The sequence below is a fragment of the Dasypus novemcinctus genome, chromosome 3 (assembly GCF_030445035.2).
Source record: "Dasypus novemcinctus isolate mDasNov1 chromosome 3, mDasNov1.1.hap2, whole genome shotgun sequence".
In the NCBI taxonomy this organism is placed as follows: domain Eukaryota; kingdom Metazoa; phylum Chordata; class Mammalia; order Cingulata; family Dasypodidae; genus Dasypus; species Dasypus novemcinctus.
This window is the reverse complement of record NC_080675.1, coordinates 174,501,017-174,519,866: the sequence shown is the minus strand read 5'-3', so window position 1 is coordinate 174,519,866 and position 18,850 is coordinate 174,501,017. Positions and strand designations below refer to the sequence as shown.

The window sequence follows — 18,850 nt, the reverse complement described above, 5'->3', positions numbered from 1 at the left end:
AGGCTTAGTTGATCTCCCTTGGGTGAACCCACAGGTCTCTGTGCACATGTGCATTTATATGCAGGGGAGCGTGTCACCACCCGGCCACAACATGCCCCAGGGACACAAGACAACACGCACCTGGGCGGGCAAGGCTCTGTGTTGCAGGCCTGGCTCATGGCCGGAGGGCGGTGGACCACATCGCACAAGGTGTCGTTGACCGTCTGCTGGGTCTGGATGTGTAAACACACTGCTATGGCTTCTTGATGGCCTGGAGGTTGGAGGTAAGAAAAACGCAAACTTACTGTGGGGAAAAAAGAAAATAGGATCTTGAGTCTTCTCATTCGTCAACCACTGCCCTTTCAACTGTATCACCTGGCTGAATTCAGGGTACAATATGCATTTTCCAAAGTCTCCCGGTCTTTGATATTTCCTTATTTTTAAACTCAGCACCTCCATTTCTCCCCTCAAATCTACGCACCCCATCAAATCCACAATCCCCACCCATCCTCAGATCACCCTGCATTCCAAATGGACTCAAAGCTAAGCGTTCCTCCAAATTAATCACTGAAGTATTCCTTCCAAACAGATACAGTACTTTCCCAAAGCAGAATTTTCAAACCAGCTGCTAAAGATGTAGCATATGTTCTAAACTTATTAAAATTTTCATTATGGTTTTGAGTCTCTGTTCACTATTATTATAATAATATTTCTATGCTGAAAAAACAATAGCAACACCTTCCCTTAGGCAAGTGTTTTGGAGTATACAAAGTTCTTTCAAATACATTACTGAGCCCACAATAATCCTGTGAGGTCAACAGAATGGCATTATTAGCTCCATTTTATTAGCTTATTAATAAGGAAACAGGTCTAGAGAGAAATTAAGAGAGCAAAAACATGGTAGAATCAAAACTAGAAATTAGATTTCCTGTCCCCTATTCTGTGGTCTTTCTCTAGGGATTCCAAAAAGCAGTCCAAAAGCCACCGTCCAACAGCAGTGATTACTCCTCATTCACACACGTGCTTTCTCACTCATCGTTTCCTTTGAGGCCCCAAAGTCCATGCTCTGAACCACTATTCTCTGTGTATTGAGACAAGACAATTACTAGGAAATCAGAACTGAACAAAACATAAATCAAACTTTTGATGAAAAAAATCAAATAAAGACTGTTAACAGCAACTGACTATGCTATTTGAAATATGCAAATGTATTCGGTTTCATGCAAGAATGTACATTCCATTAATGTTATAACGTTGTGGTTCTTTTTCCAAATGCCATGTTTCAACTCAACCGTTTTACAGGATTTTACAGAGTGCAGTATTGGCCCAAAACACATAAAATATATATTTGTGATGTTTAGTTCTTTCCACTAAATTTTCTCCTGCTGCCTTCAGCGGTAATTTTATGTTTCTCACCACGGCAGAAAGCAATCTTAAATCTACATGCATCTTCCACAAGCATTTTAATAAACGGCCTAATTTGAGGAACAGAGATATAGGAGTACAGCTTAACTCTCACTCTCATTTGCAAATGTCAGACTTCCTTTGTGGCCTTATAGGGGCAAAGATATTCATTTCCTTGTAGGTTTCATTTATTTATAGCTGAGAAAAATCCAGTTATCTTTCACATATATTTTAATTTGTCATAAAAATTATTTAGAAAATACACTCCGAGGTTACTTCAAAACATTTTCTCGAGATTGAGCATGCACCCCTTGAAGCACCGATATTTCATTTTAACCACTTTGGATGGAATTTTACAAAATTGTGACTGTGACACTGTTCTCTGACTTAGAAGAATTTAAAGTTTAATAAATGATTTAGGATAATTATTCAGGTAGACTGGATTTTCCAAAAATAGTTTCAATAATATTTCCCATCCCAAAGGCTGGTCTTAAAATGTGACTTTCACATTTCTCCTTTGAAGATGTTTGATCAAACCTTTATCTTTAAAATAAAAGTAAAAAGTATAAAAATAAGTATACTTCATTCTATGCTTAACAAAATTTAGGTAATAATTGTAGCTATTCACTTAGAACATACAGAATGGAAATAAAGTACTGGATTTTCAGCGTAATTTTTCTGACAAATTCCTTTAGTAGCATGAGGCAACATCTTTCACTTCACATTCGACTTCTGTAATGTAATCATCAAGAGGGTGGGTTTTTTGCAAAAAAATTAGGAAATTTGAAACCATCATCAATGAAATAATTAATAATTAAGAGTGAAAACACAAACTCTTAAGAGGGAAAGTTGAGCCAAGAAAGTTAACAACATACTCCCTTCTTTCAATTTAGGTTACTTTTAATTGGGTTGCTGTCACTTGCACACAAGAATCTTGACTAATTCAATATGGTAAGTGGCATCACAGACATAAATTCTTAAGAAGTACCAGGTAAAATGAACAAAACCAAAGTCAAAGCGTCTAAAGTATCACCCAGTATTTAACAAAGCTGTAAAATAAATATGGATAAAACAATTTGAATTAAAAATATGTTACTATAGTAACCAAATAGCCTTTGGCTCTAGAAATATAATATCTATTTTTAAAAAGCACCCAAGGATCATTAACAAAAATTGATCCTATATTAATTTATAAAGAAAACTGCAAAAAAATCAGAAAGTTTGCAGGTAACAGTCTCTGCCTAATATAGTTCATAAAATAGTTTATAATAACTCTTAAAAAATAATAAAGAATTAAGACTCCAAAACCCAACCACTAGAATTAATTAAAAGTCATTTTCCTAAAAATACCTAGGTCAAAGAAGAAATACGTTACACATTATTTGTGTCAAGAGAAAAGAGAAGAGGGAACTTAAAATAACTTGAGACTTTATTTTTTTTAAAGATTTATTTTTATTTCTCTCCCCTCTGCACCCTGCCGCCCCCGCCCCAGTTGTCTGTTCTCTCTGTCCATTCGCTGTGTCTGCTTCTATTCTTGTCAGTGGCACCAGGAATCTGTGTCTCATTTTGTTTGGTCATCTTGTTGTGTCAGCTCTCTGTATGTGCGGCACCATTCCTGGGCAGGCTGCACTTTATTTCACGCTGGGCAGCTCTCCTTATGGGGCACACTCCTTGCGCGTGGGACTCCCCTACACGGGGGACACCCCTCCGTGGCAGGGCACTCCTTGCGCACATCAGCACTGCGCATGGGCCAGCTCCACACGGGTCAAGGAGGCCCGGGGTTTGAACTGCAGACCTCCCATGTGGTAGGCACATGCCCTATCTGTTGGGTCAAGTCTACTTCCCCAACTTGAGACTTAATAAACAACTCCAGGCAAAAGAAATGCCAATACTTAGTGAAACGGATGATTTTTTTCCAAACCAACAAAAATTATGAATTTTACTTAACAATTAAGAACTTGAAATGAATGTAACAATAAGTAAGTGGAATCTAGCTATGCTGCTTCCTGTCCATCCTGCTTCCAAGAGGAAAAAGAAAAGAATTGGATTTAGAGAGTAGTAGGACCCAGTTGTTTCAAACTTTAAGAAATGATTTCTAAGATATCAACTATTTAAGATAATTGAATGTATGGAAAACTCCATTAGATCTTAGAAAACTATTGCAAGGCTGATACCAAAATTTATATCTGTATATCATATAGTCCTGCTTCGTATGGTGCTCTACTCTATGTGATGATTCTCTTTGTTTCAAAAATATTTATATGTTATTATATAAAGACATCCAGACACATGCCTAGAACCACACTGAAAAGTTAATGTATATTTTTCTCTCTGCGGACCAGCCATAGGACGGAATGGGTCCTATGGCAACCCCCAGCTAAAGGCAGAAAAGGGTGCACACTGTGCTATGGCCCCAGACAAGCACCAAAGAACACTATTAGCTTGGTGCTAAAATGCAAGGTGAACAGCTCTCTACAGGAGTGTGTTCCCTTTAGGAACTAGTTGAGGAGACTGAAGGTAAAGATTAGGGATTATAGAAAGCCCTTGGGCTTTAGGAAGGGCACAATAATATCACTAGAGCCTGAGAGGAAGTGACCAGCTACGTCAGGAGTAACTGGAAGAAAGTACAGCTAGAGGGCTGTCCTGATTTCAAGGGGAGTGAAGGGAACAAAACAATGATTGCTAATGTACCATGTCGGGAACAAATCTCCATCGGGAGCAGACAGAAATGAGCCCAAGGTAGGGCCAATTTGATTTATCTTGCTATTTTCCCATTCACTGTAGTCATTCCATCCTAATGGAGTGTACCTGCAAGCATCCACATCACTCATGGACAAATATGCAAAATCCTAAATTAAATACTAGCACATTGTATACAGCAGGCATTTGCCCACTCACCTACCAAATCACTGTCAGCAAATATTCACGCCAGGTAGGCACTCCTTTCCATCAAGCATGTCACCCCATCTGCCGTCACCCCCCCAACCTCTCCCTGCATTACAACTGGAAGCCCACCCTCCAACTATTAAGACTGATCTCCACAGCTGTGCTTTGGATCTCGACCCCTTCCATCTTCTCAGGAAATCTATTTTTTGCCTTTCACCTTCATTCTGGAGCTTTCTCTTTGCCTTTTCAATGTGCTTCAAACTCTCTGGTATTAAATAAGACCACACACATGCTCTGCCTCAACCCACCATGCCGTGTGGTTGTTACCCTTCCCGTCTACTTAATCACAGCCCAATTTTGCCACAAAAAGTCTATTCTAGTCATCTTTCTTTTGCCACCTATATTTCCTCAGCTCTTTCAAATCTGGCTTCTATCCCCACAAATCTACTGATATGACCCTTTCTTTGGTCACCAATGGCCTCACAATTGCAATTCAGTCCTCATCTTACTTCACCTCTGAGCAGCACACAACATAGTTGACCTTGGTGGCTGACCTTGGTTTCCACTACACCACATCGTCCTCCTGGTTTTTCCTTCTGTCTCACTGATCACCTCCTCTCCTAGACCACTGTCACTGCACTCACCTTCCTCCATCCAGTCATCAAATGTCCAGTGTCCTCAAGGCCCAGTCTTAAACCCTCTCCACTGCTCAAAGGTGTTCACTTCCTGCACAGTAAAGCCCCTGGATTCAATCCCTCCATACACAGATGGCCTATTTACACGTTTCCAGTCCAAACTTCTCCATGGGGCTGTAGACTACCAGCCAACTGCCTATTTAACACATTCCTCTGAAATCTACAGGCACATTAAAATAATTATGTCCAGAGGTGAACGTGTGATTTCCCTCTGCTTAGCTGGACCTCCTTTCAGCACTCACCATCTTAGAAGCAGAAACTGAGGTCTTAGATCACCTTCTCACCCCTTCTTATGCAGCCCACTGACAGATTCTTTTACCTCCCAAATATCTCTCCAAGTTACCTGCTTTCCTCCACCATTTTCACCAATTTCTTACCTGGACTAGGCAACAACTTCCTAGGTAGGCTCTACCATACCTGCTCTTATTGCTTTGAATCCATTCTCTACATACAATCAGAGTAAACTTTCAAAATAAACTTGATCACCTAACTCCTGCTTTAATTACGTGAATGGCTTCCCTCTGATCTTAGGAAAAAGACCTAAAGCCTCCCATTCTAGCACCATCCCCACTAAACCTCATCTCATTCTCAGTACTCCAGGTTTTCTCAGTTCCTGGAATGTACCATTGATTTATTTTCCTGCCACCCAGGGCCTTTTCACATGCTCCTTTTTCCTGCTAGGAATTCTCTTTCCATCCCCCTTCCCCAACTCCTCCTTTGTTGAATTGATTCCTCATCTTTTGTATTTAAGTACAAGTATTACTTTTAGAGAAACTTTCCTTCTCTTCCTTAATTGGATCAACTTCTCCCAATTGTACTTTTTTCATAGCACCATATACTTCTTTTGTAGCAACTATACCCAGTTATACTTTTACATATATTTGTATGATTATGTGATTAGTGCATTTCCCCCCACTAGATTTGAGTTCTATAAAGGAACTATTATGTCACTATCACCTAGCCCAGTGCCTGGCACAAGCAGCATGCAATAAATATGGGTAGAATGTTGTTGAATGAAACAATAGAGAGATTCCTGCTATAGTCAGGATCAAGACAAGGTTGGCATTATTGATATTATTTATGATTGTTCTTCAAATTATAGACAATGCAATAAGATACGTAACTTAAGGTAAAAAGCTATCAGAAAGGGAAACATAAAATCATCTTTAATTGCCAATGATTATTTATTTAGAGAACAAATAAGAACTAAATGCCAAGCTATTAGAAATATTAAGGGGTTCAAAAATTTGGTCAGATTTCTAAAGAGACAAAACTCAACAGCATTCCAATATAAGAGGAATACCCTACTATTGTTATATTATAAAAATAATCACCCCAACTAACCCTACATTCTTATGTTGCAGGCACTGTGATTAAACACTTCACCAATGTCAACCTTGTTTAATAAACACACGCCTTTCATTAATCCTAACAAGGTAGGTGTGACTATTCCCAGTTCACAATAAAGAAATGAATGAATGAGTGAATGAATGAGTAAATAAATAAATAAATAAATAAATAAATAAATGAAGGCTCTACAAATTTAAGTAACTACCCCAAAGAAAATGCCCAAGCTGGAGTTCAGATGGGGTTGGGTCTCAAAGTCTATACATATAACCACTAACCTACACTGTCAGAAAATGTAAAGGAAAAAAGAATAAAGGCCATTAAAGCACCAAACAACATAAGACAAAAAGAACTTTGTTGCTAAGGAATGCTCTGATATTTGTAAATTACAAAATCTTATCAGAGGGTGTTTAAAAGGTAGGCACATCTTCCAGTGTGGATATATGTACATATACACATATGTACACCTACACAAACACAAATATATATTTATATATTTACCTGAAAGCTAGACATTGAATATATCCCAATTCTTCGTGCTTTTAGGTGCTAAAAAAAGAATTCTGTTGGCACTCTAACATGAAAGACTTGCACAAGTTTCTCAAGCACCAGTAATTACAACAAATGGATATGTTTTTATTTCCTGTAGATCACAGAATATCAGGATGTGACTCAAAGTTCTTTTAAGAAATCTGTAATTTGCATATATTACAGTTCTTCACAAGAAGCAGGAATGTCAAAGAAATAATTATGCCCATGCAGATTCTGTATCCCTGTGGCTGTCAGCCTTTGCAGACTTAGACTGTCTGCTATCCAGCACGGAGTTCAAGAACCCCCACCCACAACTCCCACATGCATGGGCTAATGGAGGCTGCGCCTCCAGAGCACAGGAAAATGGATCATGTAGAGGCAAGTCATGCTGTCCATAAGCAGTGTGGCTGAGAGAGTAAAACCAAAATAATCTAACGGTGATGAAAATATTCTAAAATTGACTGTGGTGATGATTGCACATACCCGTGAAGGTACTAAAAACCACTGAATCGTACACTTAAATAGGAAAATTGCATAGTATGTGGATTATGTCCCAATAAAGCTGTTATAAAAATAAAAACAGAGAAGTCATTTCAGGGTGCTTAGCCAGAGTGGAGGTGGAGCCCAGGACCATCTCAGTGGGCTGGGCACAGAGCAGATTCTAGCATTCTGGCATTCCACTATAGTCATGAGTGTACCAGCAGACTCTCTGAATAATTTGGAATTCACCTGCCTTCTCTCGTTAGACAACTCTGAGCAGTCTTGTGAGTCCCAAGGACTCAGCATGCCATGCTTTCCTACCTGAAGAGGGTCTCCCCAGTTAGGAAAAGAATTGAAGTCAAGGATGACAGAGTACTAGATGAAATAAGGTAGAGAGAGTCCATCAGGTGACTAGGCTTATGGTCAACCACCACACCAGGGATCCAAGAGAGTCTACAGCTGCAAGCAGAATTCCATCCACCAGTCATGTGGGATCTAAGTCCCCTCTTGATTTAGAGGTGGAGTGGACATCGCCATCCCAGGGTCCTCAGGATAGAGGAATAAAATATGGATTATAGTGGACTTACTCGTATTCTACGATAGAACTATTGTGACTTTAACAATGGAAGAAATTATGTCATTGATGTGGAGACAGTGGCTGTGGGAGTTACCGAAGGCAGGGAGAAGGAAAAAGAGGTGTGATATTGGGGCATTTTGGGGACTTGGAATTGTCCTAAATGATATTGCAGGGACAGATGCAGGACATTACATATCTTGCCATAACCCACTGAGTGGACTGGGGGAGAGTGTGAACTACAACATAAACTATAATCCATGCAGTGCAGCAGTGCCCCAAAATGTACTCATCAAATGCAGTGAATGTGCCACAATGATGACAGAGGTTGTCAATGTGGGAGGAGTGGGGGGTGTGGGGAGTGGGGAATATGGGAACTTCTTATGTTTTTTATTGTAACATTTTGTGTGATTTAGGTATCTTTAAAAGAAAATTAAATTAAGAAACATGAAATTAACAGAACAGATTTGGGGCGTGCAATCAATAGGAGTGCTGGTTTCTCTTTTCATAATGATAGACCAGGTTTCCAGTGAAACTGCAGCAACACAGTGGCTTAGAACAATCGGTGGAGATAGTGGGCATTTCAGAGTATGTAACAGAAAGCTCCAGGTGTCTATAATTGCGAGAATGAGACCTTTTCTGCATCTCAGGGTTTCTCCAGCCTTATTAAGAGAAAGAATTAGTTCCCAGCCTGCCAAAAGCTTGTTAAAGGTTAAGGTTAAGGTTTCCAGACTCTGGACATGACAAAAAGAGGTGTCCAGAATTCTGATCTCAGAGGGAGCATGTGTTCAAGTTTGGGCACCAACAGACACGAGGCTGTGTGGGGGGCAAGTGAGATGATGGGTTTTGGAAGAGAGAGGTACAGCAGACATTTAGGTCCAAGTGAACCAGAAAGGCTGAATTCCAAGCCAGTTGAGATGGGTTTCTAGAAAAAGAGGACAAGCAAGTAGGAGAGGGAGAGAGAACCTGGTGGCAGATAGGGCTCTCTTCCTAAATTCCACACATGTAACCCCACAGGAAAGGCTGTAGCTTAGCTGCAGCCTAGGGGGAAAGCCCATGCCTCTCTCCATCAGGGATTTTTGCAAGGCTGGCCAAGTTAGAGAATAGGTGCCAGCGACAGGCAGGTTTAAAGGTTTAATTAGAAAAGAATGAGAAAGGTACCGTCAGGGCACAGACAGTGCATGGCAGGGACTGAGAATTCTGGCTCAAGAACCTGGGGAACAAAGGGTAGGGGGTTCAGGCACAGCAACCAGGCCATGAGCTCCAGGACCTCTGGGGAGTGCTAAGTAGGGGTGTCAGGAAGAGCGGAGCTCGCTTGTGAGCCAGGTGCCTTCTGAGGCAGCAGCTCATATTTTCTACCTTTGGCTGGGACTAGAATCAGCATGTGCACAGCCACCAAGCCCATTACACAGGCGGCTGGAAGGCAGAGTGGGCAGCCAGGGGCCAGGGTGGACTCCTGGTGAGGCTGATCTCCTTCACGTTGGTACATTCGCTTTCCTATGGGCTACTTTGATCTCTTTACTGCCAACAGAGACTTGGCAGGGACCATCTGGGCTCCTACCCCCTGTGCACCCCTCTTTGTTGGATCCTGGCATGCTCAGGTGATCCCAGTGCCAGTTTCTCATCTTAACAGAATCCCCTGGCTATGTTACCACCTCTTAATCCAAATAGTGTCCTGGTGTCATGGTTAGGCTAATGTGTCAACTGGGTCAGGCAATTCTGCCCAATTGTTTGGTCAAGCAAGCACTGGGCTAATTGTAATACAAGGGCATTTGTGGACTTTAGTCACCAGTGAATTGATCGCATAGATGGCTGATGACATCTGCAATCAACCAAGGAGAACTCACCAAGGACCTTCAATGGAGCCCCTGGTTTGCAGTCTGCCTGCAGAACTTGGACTTGTGCATCTCCACGGTCACATGAGAGATTTTTTATAAAATCTTGTGCTATTTACAAATACCTCCTGTTGATTCTGTTTCCCTACAGAACCCTAGTACACCTGGCAAGGCATATCTCACCATATACACACATCCATAAATTATAGTGATTCGTGTGTTCTATGCTTGTTGCAGGTCCAATGTGCAAACAGGAACCTCAGTATTTTCTGAGTGACCTCTGAAGAGAGGTGAATCAGACAGAGAAATTCCAGGCTCCCACAGTCCTAAAACCGATTTATGCACAAGATAGCCACAAGTTACCAATTCCGCATTTCCTGTTTATTCTATATTAACCAGTATTCCATGCCCCATTTGTTAGACAGATCCCTAGGCCAAAGGAACATAACATTTTTCAGCCAGGAGATAGTTCCACTCGCTTTCCCTTTTTAAAAATAATTATTATGAAAACTACAAGAAAGATAAAGCAGGGTTTATGAAGTTATTCGACCCACCTCACCGCCTAGAGACTTCTGCTAATTTGCATATTTGGCTGATGTAGCGGTTTTCCAACTCACTAGCAACACACACCATAAAAGACCTTTAAGCAAAGGATCAAATACCTCCCAGGCATGTCGCGGTGCAAGGGGTAAAGCCGGCGTACTCCCAGTCGTAAGTCGCCTCGCTGTCCTTGCCCTGGAGCGCCGCGTCCGGCGGGCGGGCGGCAGGGCCCTGGTCACACGCCCCGAGCAGGCACGGCCGCTGGGCGGGCGGCCGGGGACCCTCGCACTCCTCCTCGGGCAGCTCGGTCTCCGTCTGCGTGAAGGTGAGGAGGACGCGGCACTTGACCTCGCGGACCTGGACACCCGGGCCGCACGTGGTACTGCAGGCTGACCAGGGCTCCGGGATGAACCTGCGGAAAACACGGCGGGCCCAGGAAGGGGGAGGTCACTAAAGGCAGGCCATGAAAGGGGGCCTGACCATCTTTCCAGGAAGGACAAATTAGCGTCATGCAGAGGGAACCCCGTGGATTTGCAGATATATACAGTTAATGAGTTTTTCCTGACAAGCAAATATATACAGTTAATGAGTTTTCAACTCTGATTAGCAAGGCGAAGAATCTTTCACAGGAGATACACCAAACCTTCGTGTCCATTTTATACTTCAAATTCTGTGCTGTGATCTTTGGAAAACATCGTTGCAAAGGTTTTCTTTAAAACTCGGTAATAAAAAATATATATTTTAAAGAGATCATTGCTAATTCAATTTATTTTAGAATCTGGAGATTTTCACCAATAGTCATTCAGCAGATCCTTACTGAGTGTATCATTGGAACAAGTAGGGTTTTACTAAACCATCTCAATATTTAGAATTAAATTACAGGCATGCTTCAGAGATATTGCGGGTTTGGGTCCAGACCACCTTAATAAATTTAATATTGAAATAAAGTGAGTCACACAAAGTTTTTGGTTTCCCAGTGCATATAAAAGTTAGGTTTGCACTATACTGCAGCCTTTTAAGCAGGCAATAGTATTATGTCTTAAACAAAAACAATGTACATGCCTTAATAAAAAATAGTTTATAGCTAAAAAATGCTGCCATCTGAGCCTACAATGAGTCATAAGCTTTTTGCCGGTGGGGAGTTTTGCCTTGATATTGATGGCTGCTGACGGATCAGGGTGGTGGTTACTGGAGATTGGGGTCGGAGTTGCAACTTCTTAAAATAAGAGGATGAAGTCTGCTGCATTGATTGACTCTTCCTTTCACAAAAGATTTCTCTGTAGCATGTGATGCTGTTAGATAGCATTTACCCACAGCAGAACTTCTTTCAAAATTGGAGCCAATCCTCTCAAGTCCTGCCGCTGCTTTATCAAGTAGGTTTATGTAATTGTCTTTAAGTATTTTATTGTCATTTCAACAATGTTCACAGCACCTTCATCAGTAGTAGATTCCATCTCAAGAAACCACTTCCCTTGCTCATCCATTAGAAACCACTCCTCATCCATTTTAATTTTGAGATTGCAGCAGTTCAGTCTCATCTTCAGACTCCACTTCTCATTCTAGTTCTCTTGCTGTTTCCACCACATCTGCAGTTACCTCCTCCGCTGAAGTCTTGAACCCCTTAAAATCATCCACAAGAGTTGAAATCAACTTCTTCCAAACTCCTGTTACTGTTGATGTTTTGACTCCTCCCATGAATTACAAATGTTCTTAATGGCATCCAGATTGGTGAAACCTTCCCAGAATTTTTTCAGTTTACTTTGTCCAGAGCCATGAGAGGAATCACTATCTACAGCAGCTATAGCCTTACAAAATGTATTTCTTCAATATTACAACTTGAAAGTTGAACTTATTGATCCATGGGCTGCAGAGTGGATGTTCTGTTAGCAGCATGAAAGCATGAATCTTGTACATCTCCATCAGAGCTCTTAGGTGATCATTGTCAGTGAGTCACAATATTTTGAAAGGAATCTTTTGGATTTTTTCTGAGCAGTAGGTCTCAACCATGGGCTGAAAATATTCAATAAACCATGTTGCAAACAGATGTGCTGTCATCTAAGCTTCGTCCTCTATTTACAGAGCACAGGCAGAGTAGATTTTGCATCATTCTTCAGTGTCCTAAGGTTTTTGGATTGGTAACTGAGCACTGCCTTCACCTTAAAGTCACCCGCTGCACTAGCCTGTTCTCCTGCTACTGCTGAGGTTTTGACTCCTCCCAGGAGTTACGAATGTTCTTAATGGCAAAGGACAGTCAGCCTGTCCTTTGAAGTTTTGAAGTCAGGTATTGACTTCTCCTCCCTAGCTATGAAAGTCCTAGATAGAACCTTTTTCCAAAAGAAGGCTGTTCAGTCTACATTGAAAATCTGTTGTTTAGTGTAGCCAGTTTCATCAATTACCTTAACTAGATCTTCCAGATCACTTGCTACAGCTTCACGTAGCACTTGCTGCTTCACCTTGCACTTCTATTATAGAGTCGGCTTCTTTCCTTAAACCTCATGAACCACCCTCTGCTGGCTTCAGACTTCTCTTCTGAAGTTTCCTCAGAATTGAAGAGAGTTAAGGGCTTGCTCTGGATTGGGCTTTGGCTTAAGGCAATGTTGAGGCTGGTCTGATAAAACTTCCTCCATATCAGCAATAAAGTTGTTTTGCCTTTTTTTTTTTTTAAATCATTGAGGTGTCCACTGGAGTAGCACTTTTAATTTCCTTCAAGAACTTTTCCTTTGCATTCACAGCTTGGCTAACTATTTGGTGCAAGAGGCCTAGCTGTTGGCCTTTGTTGGCATTTAACATGCCTTCCTCACCAACCTTAATCATCATTAGCGTTAGATGTAAAGTGAGAGACCTGCGACTCTTCCTTTCACTTGAATGTTTAGAGGCCATCGTGGGGTTAATAATGTCATGGAATAGGGAGGCCTGAGGAGAGTGAGAGAAACAAGGGGACAGCCGGTCGGTGGAGCAGTCGGAACACACACATTTATCGATTAACTTCGCCGTCTTACACGGGCACGGTTTGTGGTACCCCAAAACAATTATAATAGTAATGTCAAAGGTCCCTGACCACAGATCACCATAGTATATATATTAATAACGAAAAGTTTTGAAATATTGTGAGAATTACCAAAATGTGACACAGAGACATGAAGTGAGCATATTCTATTGGAAAAATAGAGTCAACAGAAATGCTTGACACAGAGTTGCCACAAAACTTTCCCTGCAGAAAATACTCAATATCTGTGAAGTGCAATAAAGTAAAGTGCAGTAAACAAGGTATGCCTGTAAATGTAATAAAATGTGGTCATTTAAGAGAATGAGGTGGATCCGTATGACTGGATATGGAAGAATATCCTGTTAGTGTACGAAAAAGAATGTGTGTATATGCTGATTTATGCACAATTTCACTATTTTGGAAGGAATTGTGACAAGGTTGTGAAATTAGGAGGCTTGTACTTTTAGTGTTGTACTTTTAAAGGATTTGAATTTTCTAATGCTGTGCATGCTCTACCCTTACAGTCATTAAAATACTCCTCTTTAGTTCTTATAATAAAAACTTAGCATTTGAGACTATACTTAAATGGGAAGTAAACTATTCTCATTGAAATTGGATTCCTGTTGTCTCAGCAATTCAGAATCCTGGGAGGAGATGGGGTAAGTAAAAGGTTCAGAACCCCTAACAGGGAGGGTGACACTTATTTTTTTATTTTATTTTTTAAAAGATTTATTTATTTATTTAATCCCCCCCCCCCCCCCATTGTCTGTTCTCTGTGTCTATTTGCTGCGTCTTGTTTCTTTGTCTGCTTCTGTTGTCCTCAGCGGCACGGGAAGTGTGGGCGGCGCCATTCCTGGGCAGGCTGCACTTTCTTTCACGCTGGGCGGCTTTCCTTACGGGGTGCACTCCTTGCGCGTGGGGCTCCCCTATGCGGGGGGCACCCCTGCGTGGCGCGGCACTCCTTGCATGCGTCAGCACTGCATATGGGCCAGCTCCACACGGGTCAAGGAGGCCCGGGGTTTGAACCGCGGACCTCCCATGTGGTAGACGGACGCCCTAACCACTGGGCCAAGTCCGTTTCCCAATCACTTATATCCAATGTTTATCTACGTTTCCTGGAATTTCAAAGTTGGTTTTCAAAGATCCTTTAGAGGGCCTCTTAAAAAATATATGTCGAAGCTTTCTAAATTGACCATGAATGATTTGAAAAAGTAAAAATAGCCATGGCAATTTAAAAAATTATGCATACTCTAGCATGATTTTCCACTATATATTATTTTTTCATTACTAAAAAGATTTTATACTATTCATGCATTTCTGCACCTTGGCTCTCCACCTCAATCCCATGAGAACTTAGAGATGAGAGGAAGCAACAGGATAAAATGGAAAGAAGACTGCAGAGCTAAGGAAACAAACGGTGAAACATAATAATGTTACAGTTCTAACAAGTGATACAGAACAGGAAAAAAGAAGAAGAGACATGGCTGAAGATCCAAGTAATGACACAGAGGCAAGACTCGAGAAGAGAGTGCAATGTTGACAGAGAAACTATTAAACAATTGGAGGGGTGGAGAGTGATGGACTGAAAAGAAAACTTTTGGGGGTGATTTGAATGTTCTGTATCTTGACTGTGGCAGGGGTCTTGTGGGAATGTACACCTGTCAGAAGGCACTGAGCATGCACTTTAAAAGACACAGTTTATTGGAGGTCAGGTATATCTCCCTAGAAGGTATTTTTTAAAATGCAATTGGAGACAAAGTGAAAGAGGAAACTCAAATAATCCATTATTGAGAATAACTGGATTCTTCAAGTAAAGACTCCAACAAATGAAATAGAAGAACTGTTCAGAAATCAGAATATGGAAAAACGTCCCCAAACATAAGCTTGAAAGGGTATATACCTTTTCAAGAAAAAAAGTGACTTAAACAAACAAAAGATTGACAAAAGTCTGGAGTGGTTAGCTGAATAATGGCCCCCAGAGATGCCATGCCCTAATGCCCCAAATCGTGAATGTGTTACATTAAATGGCAAAGGGGTGATGTCATCAACATAGCAACATAAGACATCCCCTGGAAAAGTCTCTCCTCAGTATCAACTAATAAAAGGACAAATTCCACTCGATTAGAACTCTGGAGAACACTAGGGACTGGAGAAAGACTCCACAAACTGAGTCAAAGAAAAGGTAAAAGAATCTCCAAGATCAGGTAGGAGACTTTGCCCCCAAGCTCGCTGGCATGGACGCCTCCCTGTCACTGGATCCCTGCACAGCCTGGGAGTCCTGCAGAGGCAGCACGGCCGGTTCCCCCCTGCTGTGGATGCAGGCTCTAGGGCCAACCACAGCAGTGAGTTAGAACCCCAGGCGTATCTCGGCGCAGGGACCCAAGTCTGCAGAGACCCAGGGCAGAACACAAGCCACTGAGGACAGCCCCAGAACAGGAAACAAAAGAGAGAGAAAGATACTGCAGCAGAACCACTGGCAAGATGGACAGGCACACAAACTAGTCTCTGCGTGCTGGACCACCGAAACACAAGATGGGCATTTCTGGATTGACCCACCTTTCTGGACTGACCCCTTCTGGGTCCCTGGGGCAGGACACCCTGACAGGGAAGAAGCCAGAGGCAGAAAAGCCTCACAGAAAAACAGGAAGGAGGACTGAACTGGTGTAAGACCAGACCAGTCCCCACACTGAAAAGTGTATGGAAAAGAGGGCACTGACTAAGGGAGAAAACAAATAATAGGAGCTGGGCAGAAAATTCTGCACCAAAACAACACACATATCAAGATTTCAGGAGAAGCAACAGTAGAACGGAAGCTTTCTCCTGGAGGCAAAACTATTGTACGAAAAGCGCAGTCTTAAAAATTGTACCATGTATCCAGGGCAAGAAGCAAAGTAGAGCCCAGAAAATCTGAACAGTTAAACACAGGCTACTCCAAAGGTGCAAATAAATTGGACCAAGTGTCAAATTAGAGCCTTAACACAAAGCTAATCAACAATAAAACCCTAGACAAGAGGGAGAAACTGACCTTCAGAGTTAACGCATCAAGATCATCGGATACTCAGACACAACAAAAAATTCCAAGCCATACTAAGAAACAGGACGATACATCTCAGTCAAGAGAACAAATTAAAACTTCAGAGGAGACACAGAATTTGGAACAACTCATCACTAAGGTCAAACAAATCTCTCAAATCAATTCAAGAAGATGAAAGAAAATATGGATAAAGAGCTAAAGGATATTAAGAAAATAGTACATGAGCATAAAGAATTTGAAAGTTTAAAAAGAAACATAACAGAAATTATGGGGCTGAAAGGTATAATAATGGAGATTAAAAGCACAGTAGAGACAACCAGCAAGATGGAGGCAGAGGAAGGTGCTTCCAGTATCAGCTGCTGCTACAGGGCAGTTAGTAATCACCCAGCTCTATGTAAAGCACCTGTTTGGAGGCTCCAGGAGACCAGAAGAGCATCCTGTAACATCCTTGAAAGAATGGAAGCAGGAGACTGCCAACTGCAGAGAAGGCTCTTAAGTAGAACACTCCACGCCCCAGAGGCCAGTGTCCATTCTCCACTGGAGGCACAAGCCACCGCAGGAGCTGTTCCGCGGCTGAAACTGAAAGCTCTTCTTCCCCAAAACAGGGGAGGAAGAGACAGTTGGGCACCAACTTTAGCTACTGATGAGTAAATTTGGCAGGCTAAAGTTTAATCCTGAGAACGGCTAAAGTTTGAGGCTGTCCGGGTCAGACAGAGGCCGGGAGCCGCCATCTTAACTCCACGCCTGGCTCAAGGGGAAGCGGGATGGACTGAGAATCCCAGTGCTGGCTTCTTCCCATCTAGATCAGATGGCATCTCTAGCCTAAGCCCCAGCTCCACCTCCCACAGAGAGGAAGCTCAGGGGACCTGCGCCAGCCTCTCCGGGAAACTACAAGCCATACCGTAGAGGCTGGTGCTCATCCTACTTTGGCAGTTCAAGCTGCCCCAGAAGCTAATCTGTGGCTGGAATTGGAACTTCCATTTCCCAAAAACAGAGAAGGAAGAGACAGTTGGCCACCGATTTCAGCTACTGATTAGTAAATTTGGCTGGCTAAAGTATACCAAAAGAACAGCTAAAGTTTGAATCTGTCCAAGTCAGAAAGAGGCCGGGAGCTGCCATTTTGACTCTACCCTCAGCCTGAGGGGAAGCTGGGCTGACCGAAAATTACAGGGACGGCAGGGACCGATTTCTTCAACCAGATCAGCCTGCAGCCCTAGACTAGACTTCAGCCCCAGGTCTGGCAGGGAGGAAGCTGGTAGGCCCTGCACCAGCCTATCCAGGTAAATAAAGGTATATTTGGCTGGCACAGACTGAATAATCAGACGTTTACCAGAGCAACTGGGGTCTTGGACCTGCACTGCACAGATTGCTGCCCACACCTGCAACTCCAACCCCACCCCAGGGAGGGAAGAAAGGGGCATGATACTTCATTAATCTCTCTGGGCAACTACACTCTAGGCCTGCACGACGTGGATTTTTACACACAGCTGTGACTCTGTACCTATCCTTGGCAAAGGAGAAAGTTGGGAAAAGCTTCATGGGTCCGTGGGGCAATGAGGACAGCTTGAGCCTCCACATTTATAGTACCAACTATATCAGTGGCTCCTACTACACAATCAGAAAGGTGGAAAGGGCAGGAAAATCTAAACTAAAGAAAAAAACTGCACCCAGAAAAAATACTCTACTAAACCAGATGCTAAAACCTCAACAAAAAATTACAATCCACACCAGGAAACAGGAAGATATGGCCCAGTTAAAGGGATAATATAGGCCACCAGAAGACATAAAGGAATTGAATCAACTAATCATAGATGTTAAGCAAATCTCCTGAATGAATTAAAAGAGATGGCTAAAGAGTTTAAGGATATTAAGAAGATAATGGGTGAGCACAAAGAAGAATTTGAAAGCATACATAGAAAAAGAGTAGATGTTAAGGGAATGAAAGGCACAATAAATTAAATTAAAAATACATTTGAATCACGAGAAGAGAGGATTAGTGAGCTTGAAGAAATGGCCTCTGAAAATGAACATACAAAAGAACAGATGAAGAAAAAAATGGAAAAAAATTGTACAAGGTCTCAGGAAACTAAAGGACAGCAAGAGACAAGCAAACATAGGTGTCATGTGTATCCCAGAAGGAGAAGAGAAGGAAAAAGGGGCAGAAGGAATATTTGAAGAAATAATGGTATAAAATTTCCCAACCCTATTGAAAGACATAGATATCCATGTCCAAGAAGCAAAATACACTCCCAGCTGAAAAAATCTGAATAGGTCAACTCTTAGACACATGCTAATCAGAGTGTTGAGTGCCAAAGACAAAGAAAGAATTTTGAGAGCAGCAAGAGAAAAGCAATGCATAACATATAAAGGATACCCAATAAGATTAAGTGCTGATTTCTCACCAAAAACCATGGAGGCAAGAAGACAGTGGTCTGATATGTTTAAGATACTGCAAGAGAAAAACTCCAGTCAAGAACCTTATATCCAGCAAGATAGTCTTTCAAAAATGAGGGCAAGTTTAGAATATTCACAGATAAACAGAAATTGAGAGAGTTTGTA

At 41.9% G+C, this 18,850-nt stretch overlaps 1 protein-coding gene across 2 annotated transcripts in view; it reads right to left on the bottom strand.

The window, feature by feature from the left end:
* ADAMTSL3 (ADAMTS like 3) overlaps positions 1-18,850 on the bottom strand; it is a 370,556-nt gene that overhangs the window by 113,805 nt on the left and 237,901 nt on the right. For both annotated transcript variants that reach the window (XM_004472087.3, XM_023582689.2), the window contains exons 16-17: positions 10,394-10,683; positions 121-250 (exon numbers count right to left, since the gene is read on the bottom strand). In XM_004472087.3, the coding sequence (XP_004472144.2) occupies positions 121-250; positions 10,394-10,683 (420 nt within the window). The remainder of the gene's footprint in view (positions 1-120; positions 251-10,393; positions 10,684-18,850) is intronic.